We start from the raw sequence: 7,903 nt of genomic DNA, 5'->3' as shown, positions 1-7,903 counted from the left end.
ATAAGGTGCAATCAGTATACAAAGATACTAACCTTGGATTGCTTGGAAAAATCACAAAAAGAGTTTTCAGGGAAGCTAGTTCTTAATTTAAAATTTGAAGAATGAACAGTTTTTCAGAGGGTGAAGGACATGCATGACTGTTTTTCAAAAACACTTGCCATTGTAAAAGTGAGGAGAGAGCTACTTGAGTCTGTACAAAGAATCAATGCACATTTAAAGATTTTTTTAAAATAATTGGAACCCCTTCAAATGTTACATATAAAATTATTCTCATCCTTGTGTTTATAACCCGCTTTCTGGTGTGTTTAGTTCTCTGTGTTTCTGGAGTACGTCTGGTCTACTGAAGGTATCAATATTCACATCAGAGGCATGTATACTTAGTTATTATTTCTGGGTTACAGAGGAGGGATATGAGAAAAGAAGATACAGAAAACAAACAAACAGGAGAAGGAGGCAAAGATGTAGAGTCAGAAGAGGAAAAAAAGAAAAGTTGGAGGAGGATGACAACAAAGAAGGAAAAGAAAAAGGAAGAGAACTAAAAAGCCCTCTCTGTCCAAAAAATTTCTATATTCCATGCCTTGTTTCCTTGATAAAGCTTGGAGTGCAGATTCGTGGAGAGCCATTAGCCCAGAGGGGAAGCACAGCACCAAGTCTTGATGTCAAGAAACCGGTGGGCTACACCCTCCCGGATCTGCTTAGTCTTCACACCATAGACGATGGGGTTGAGCATGGGTGGTACCACCACATAAAGATTGGCCAGCAGGATATGGACATGTCGAGGAATGTTACGTCCAAAGCGGTGGGTCAATAGTGTAAAGAAGGATGGAACATAAAACATGAGGATGACACAGAGGTGGGAGCCACAAGTGCTGAGGGCCTTGTGCCGGGCATCCTGGGAGGGCAAACGAAACACTGCTCGGAGGATCAGTGAGTAAGACACAGCAATGAGGATCACATCCAAGATGACCATGACAATGGGCACTGAGAAGCCATACCAGATGTTAATGGTGATGTCAGCACAGGCCAACCGGGCCACTCCAATATGCTCACAATAGGAATGGGGGACGATGTTGGTCCGGCAGAAGGGCAGCCGCTTCAATAAGAAGATCACTGGGAAGATGATGCAAAAGCTTCGGGTGACAATGGCCAGAGCAATCCTTCCCACAACTTGCCATGTTAGCACTGTTGTATAATGCAAGGGAGCACAGATGGCCACAAAGCGGTCAAAGGCCATAGCTAATAGGATGGCTGACTCCCCTACAAACATCACATGGACAAAGAAAACTTGGGTGACACAAGCATCAAAAGCAATATCATGGGCATGGAGCCAAAAGATGGCTAGAGCTTTGGGTACAGTAGTGGTAGACAGCAGGATGTCCGTGATGGCCAGCATAGAGAGGAAGAAGTACATGGGCTCATGAAGATTACGATCTGTGATGATGACCACTATCAGGATGGTGTTCCCCAGGACAGCAGTGATATACATGAGGCAGAGGGGTACTGATAGCCAAATGTGGTAAGCCTCCCACCCAGGGATGCCCAGTAAGACAAAAACTGCAGGGTGGAAGATGGTAAAGTTGGTGTGAGTCATGATGCACTTTAGGGTTCTTTATAATGACTCAGAAGCTGAAGAGTCTGCTGAAAGTGACAGAAACAGAAAAGACCTCTGAGTGTATGCAGAGATCATAAAAGATACGATCTCTAAACTGTGGGACTCTCCAGGCAAGTTCTCCCAGAGAATGCTCAGTTGGGCATAGGAATGACTTCTGACCCATGGGCCTCATTACCATGTAGAGCTTCTGTGCCAATCATTCTTCAAGAACTAACAGAGGCTTCACCCTGCCTCTAGCTACTCTACTTCCAAAGTTTGGCCCCACTAGACTTTTCTGATCTCATTCCACCATTTCCACCCAAATGACATATGCTCCCTTGATTGTTTTATACTTTTCCCTCCCCCAAGATCTTGCTCCTTCTCTATTTACTTGAATTTCCCCTTCTCTTCCACTTCTACTTACTCAAATTTTAACCTTAAAATACTTTCTTATATTCATTTGGGGATTATAAAAAATAGTGAAAGGGAATAAAGGGGAAAGAGAGAAAATGAGTGGGAAATATCAGTGAGGGCGACAGAACATGAGAGACTCCTAACTCTGGGAAACGAACAAGGGGTGGTGGAAGGGGAAGTGGGCGGGGGGTTGGAGTGACTGCATGATGGACACTGAGGGGGGCACTTGACGGATGAGCACTGGGTGTAATGCTATATGTTGGCAAATCGAACTCCAATAAAAATATATGCAAAAAATAATAAAATTATATTTAAAGTAAAAGAAAAAAACCTCCTTAAAATATACCACTTTGCAGTGGCCTATGTTTATAACAATGTATCTCCTTTCTGAAGACCTATTAGCTAAACTATATTGTAACTTGATTATTTAATCATGTTAAATTTATCTGGCTATTACTTTGACCGTTTCACATGATACTAACCTAGTATCTTGGCACTTGTGGCTTCCTGTTCTTGAAAATGGAATACCAGGTGGATATCCAGAAGGAGCCTAAGGTATGTATTTCTCCAGTCTGGCCCAAATTCAAATCTTCCCTAAAAGCAGCAAAGAATAGAGCAACCAATGAAATTGAGAGAGACCATATTCATTGCCTGCTCCTTGTGACTTCTCATGCCCCTCCACAAACGGTTCCATAAAGGTGTGTCTAGTCTAGATCTTTTTATCCTTCAGAGCCCCTCCCCAGGAAAACTATTCTGGGAACAAGAATCAGTACACTTCCCTATAGATCCATTAATATAGCCTTCCTCCTGCCCAACTTGTTTCTTACCCTCAAAAATATTCAAGTCTCCCTTCTGCTAAGAAGAGTTAAGCATAAAGCTCTCTCTCCTTAGCTTTTCCGAACTTTCAGGTAAGATTGGTTTCCTGCTGCTGAAGCTCTGGACCAACTGTTAGCTATTAGAACAAGGGAAGATTAAAACTCTGGACTGGACATGGAGAAAAGGGACCATAGAGAAAATAAGGAGAGAATCAGGAGTATAAAGTTATCAAATAAATACTAGATGGGTCTACTGATAATCAGAGGGCCCCAGGGAGGAAGGCATCCAAAGGAATGAAAGCCCCAGGATGCCTGGGTGGCTCAGTGGTTGAGCATCTGCCTTTGGCTCAGGGCATGATCCTGGAATGCTGGGATCGAGGCCCACATCGGGCTCCCTGCATGGAGCCTGCTTCTCCCTCTGCCTATGTCTCTGGCCCTTTCTCTCTCTGTTATTCTCTCATGAATGAATAAATAAAATCTTTTAAAAAAGGAATGAAAACCCCTATTTATGTCTGTCTCCCCTGCCCCCATGCAGATATACTTGCTCAGAGTGTGATGGGCTGTGTGGAGGGAGGGATGGACTATAAGTGGGTACAGAAAAGGAAACAGGGCCAGGTTCAGGGAAGTATGGTCCCCAGGTAAGTTAATAATATGACATCTTTCAAGCCAGTATATTTTACTTTTTTAAGCCAGTATATTTTAAATATTCACTCAACTTCTATTTAGAGGAGAGGCTGAACTTTGCTGAAATAAACACAGAGAAGGATCACTGGTAGCATTGCTCTGCCTCTATCCTAAAGCATTGGCCCCAAATTTATATAAACAAAATTCCCACCAGAAAACAAATTCTTTTTCCTTAGAAAAAAATTTACTGAAAATTTTCCTTATCACTTCTCCCAACCCCATTAGCTGTTAATATATCCCTTCTCAATAAAAGATACCTGATATAAGTCCTCATAAAAATAACTCTAGCACTCTGCTATCATGCTAATGATATTTTAAAACCTCAACAGTGAGACAGCAAAGGCAGGATGGAAAGAAGGACAGCAATGCCTGAATGACTGTTATTGAGCTTCCAGAAAGGAGGTTGCTGTGCATGAATAAGGACTTTCATTTCATTCAATGGCTTCTGAGGGCCCCATCCCAGCCCTGCTAAGAGTTTTCAGCAGGAGGGTTGTTGGCTCATTTAGGAAGAGGGATGAGAAAAGAGGAAAGTCACAGGCACCAAGAAGCACATCCAAAGTCTCATAGAAAGTACTTCCCAGAACCCTCAGAGAATATCTACATGAGCAAGACAAAAAGATCCATAATGGTGGAAAAGGGGCAGGGAGCCATACTGAATGGGAAGGAGCAGGTATAGTAAGTGAGGACACCAAGTTCTGGAGCCAGACTTCCTGGGCTAATATTCCAGTTCTTTCCTGACTAGTGTATGATCTTGGGCAGTTACTTTACTCCCTGTTTTTTCATTTGTAACATGTGGGTGACAATGAACTGCATGTGGTAATCAGTAAGATTAAATGAGTTAGTTCAGATAAAGTGTTCCAAAGGTTATTATTATCTATAAATCTCTTTGGCTATCATCCCTTTTATTTTTTCAAAAGGCAAAACACTTCAATGAATATTCAACAACATTAAAATCTTATTCTTCACCTAAATATGACCAAAGGAAATTCCTTTCCAAGGATAAAGAAGAGTCAAAGGAAAAAAGTGCACAAGGAGAGAAAAACAGCCTCAGAACAGATCTCTCAAAAAGACCCAGTGTCTCAGAACCAAGACCCGAGGGTTGGGTGGTACACCAAGCAGGTCCACCACTGAGAGTTCGGTTGGGTCATAACTAGCTGGCAGGCTTCCCTTAAGTGCTTTGAAAAACACCCATATATCTAAGCAGAAACAGAGACTGTCTCCTTCATTTATAGAATGCTGGGGGCAGGGCAGAGTGATGGGAGTTGGAGTTTCAGCTCTAGAACCAAGGAGAGCCAGGAGTGAGCATCAGTGAGCATTCAGTCCAGGCTAAGGAGAAATGAAGCCATTTCTTCCCTGTAACCCCTGAGCAGATTTTGCTGTCTCCTTTCCTCCTGGTATCTTCCTTTCTTCCTGAGAGTCCCAACCAATTCTATTTTTTGGTTATGCCCCTTCTCTCTTTAGGGGGTTATGTAAAAGCCTTTTATATCTTCATGCAGTCTTAATTTTGGAAGACTCTCCTGACACAAGAACATTAAAATGCACTCACAAACTTCATTAGGGATAATTGTTAGACAACTATATAGAAGTTGAGTCCATTACTTTTCTGCCTAGTTGTATTATGTAGATATTTATTTAAACAAATAGTAATTTATTTTGCCATTTTCTTTGTACATATGCTTCAGATCTCAAATGTTTTTCACCATTCTTGGGTTTTTTAAAAGGTACAGGCTCTACACACTGAAGTCATGTCCCTAATGAATAAAACAGCCTGCCCCTGGCTCCACATTACAAGGGTGGCCTCTGTTTGCACCACAATATATTGGAAAGATTAGTTATGAGATCTGTCACAAGAAATTCCTTTCAATACATAAGGTACAAAAACTTGTGAATGTTTATCTTTTCAATAAATTGGAATAAATGCAAATTTATCTCTCTAATAACCTCACTCCTGCTCACATCCACTTAAACCCGGAATGTAAAATGTTTTCATAATCTAAAGCCAGTGTTAGCTATACAGCAGAGGTACTGATATACCCTTAATTCACTGACATAGTGACTTGTGTTTTTTAATAAACATCTCAAGGAAAAATTCCACCTACCCATTGTTTCACTTCAAATGAGCATTTTAAAGATTTTGTAAAAAAAAAAAAATCTGTGTAAACATATAGTGGTGTAACATGTGTAAATATCATCCACCATATTCTTATGTTGTGATGGCGAAAATATGGAGAACACTGCTCCAAGGCACAATCTCTTGTTTCAATCTCTATACCTATTCTACAAAGTACAGGATGGGAGACAGAATAAGTAGGACTTTCCTGGCTTATACACACCTGACACCCAAATTACCAAGAAAAGTTTCCTCAAGAGTCTTCCTCACTTTGGGACTGGGAGTTCACAGGACTAAGCACAGAGTCTGGCACATCATAAGTACTTAGGAAATATCTGAACAAATGAACCCTGGAACTGGTGAATTAATCTTTAAACACTAACTTTGTTTCACCAGAAGTATTGATCAAAATCTGAGGCATTTTCATGAATAGCTTCCATTGATAAACTGTCTTGATACGGCCTGATGCTGACTGCTCTGTGAAGTACCATCAAACATTTACCACGGGTGTCCGGCTGGCTCAGTAGGTAGAACATATGACCTGACCTCAGGGCTGTGAGTTCAAGCCCAAATTGGGTGTGAAGCCACTTTAATTTTTTTATTTTTTTTTTTAATGAAGAAAAGTCTCTTCCTTCACATTCCCCAGTGCTTTTCCTCCCCCATTCTGCATTACCCTTCCTAACTAGTGCCACCTCCTGGTCCAACTGACATCTCCCCCTGTGCCCACCTTCCTCACCCTGTACTCTGCCATGCTGCATTCCCTCTCTCATCCTTTGTCTCATTCCCACATCTCTACTTCCTCTCTCTCAGCTCTAGTCTCTGGCCTTCACAGATACTCCTAAATACACACATGCTCACACTCACACTTCTGTCCACCCCTCCCCTGCCACCTTCAATGCTCTTAAACTCACCACCAAATCATAGTATCAGCTGAAGGACTGAGAAGGTGGTAGAGCAAAGCTCAAAGCATTGCTTGTTCTGAAAGAAGAGGAATGAGAAGAAAAGAGAAAGCTGGAGATTGATCATGTTGGCATGAGGGGATATCACTATTCCTGCTCTGTTCAGGGTGCTTATATTTAGACTAAGAAGACACAGGCTTTCTTCTTCTGGAGGCAGGTGTCAGAGTCACCCCTGGGATCATTAAGCATGGAGCCAATGAACCAAAGGAGAAAAGAAAACTCTTCCCCTAATGCCAACAGGGAGCACTAACTCTAGGGAAAATTAGTAACTCCAGACAAAATGCACAGAAAGTATATGAAGACACAGCATAAGAGCAGTGACAGAAATCCCAGTGATAAAATAATAACATAATGACAGTTAACATCTAATGAGTCCTTATTACATCCTTGTCACTGTGTTAGAGCTAAACATAAATTATCTCATTTAATTCTCACAGCAATCCAATGAGATAAGGACTATTATTATATCCATTTGGCAGATAAAAAGATAAAGGTTTAGAGAGATCAAGTAGCTGATAAGAAAAAAAGACAAACACCCCCAGATGAGCATGTCAAAGTGTTCAGCCCAGTCTAGAAACTCTGATAAAAAGAACTAAGAGGAATAATCTGGAAGCAGCCTTGCAAGATCAATCACTTATGGTAAGTTTAAGAAAAAAGAAACAGAGTAAATTAAAGATTGATTAAAATATTTATCCAATAAAAGCAAAATTTATTTTGTGTGAGCACTTAATTAAAGTACTCTAAAATTTTTAGGAAGAGAGTACTCCTTCCCAACTCATCATGTAACTTTTGGAGCAAAAAGTTGCTAGGAACCCAATAAGGAGAAAAGAAAATGACATCAACTGAACAATCCCATTTTCAGGTATTTACCCAAGAGAAATAAATCGTAAACCCACAAAAGCCTTGTACACAAGTGTTCACAGCAGCTTTATTCTTTTTTTAAAAGATTTTATTTATTTATTCATGAGAGACACAGAGAGAGAGGTAGAGACACAGGCAGAGAGAGAGGCAGGCTCCGTGCAGGGAGCCTGATACGGGTTTCGATCCCAGGACTCCAGGATCACACCCTGGGCAACGCTGAGCCACCCAGGGATCCCCAGCAGCTTTATTCATAGTAGCTAAAAATAGAAACAACTCAAATGCCTATCAACAGAAGGATGGATAAAAAAATTGTGATATATTTATACAATGGATCCTGTTCAGTAATTAAAATGAAAAAATTACTAAAACATGCATCAACACAATTTAAACTCAAGATCATTATGTTGAGTGAAAGTTAGATACAAAGGCTACATACTGTATGATTCCATTTGTAGGAACTTCAACAACA

At 40.8% G+C, this 7,903-nt stretch overlaps 1 protein-coding gene across 1 annotated transcript; it reads right to left on the bottom strand.

The window, feature by feature from the left end:
• Positions 1 to 622: 622 nt before the first annotated feature.
• LOC121476660 (olfactory receptor 52B2) lies at positions 623 to 1,591 on the bottom strand. The gene has a single exon (XM_041730796.1). It carries the CDS (start codon positions 1,589 to 1,591, stop codon positions 623 to 625), a length of 969 nt encoding a protein of 322 aa, XP_041586730.1.
• Between the last annotated feature and the right edge of the window lie 6,312 nt (positions 1,592 to 7,903).

This window comes from Vulpes lagopus, chromosome 15 (assembly GCF_018345385.1).
Source record: "Vulpes lagopus strain Blue_001 chromosome 15, ASM1834538v1, whole genome shotgun sequence".
Lineage (NCBI taxonomy): Eukaryota > Metazoa > Chordata > Mammalia > Carnivora > Canidae > Vulpes > Vulpes lagopus.
The sequence above is the reverse complement of the archived record's forward strand: the minus strand, read 5'-3'. Positions and strand labels throughout refer to the sequence as shown.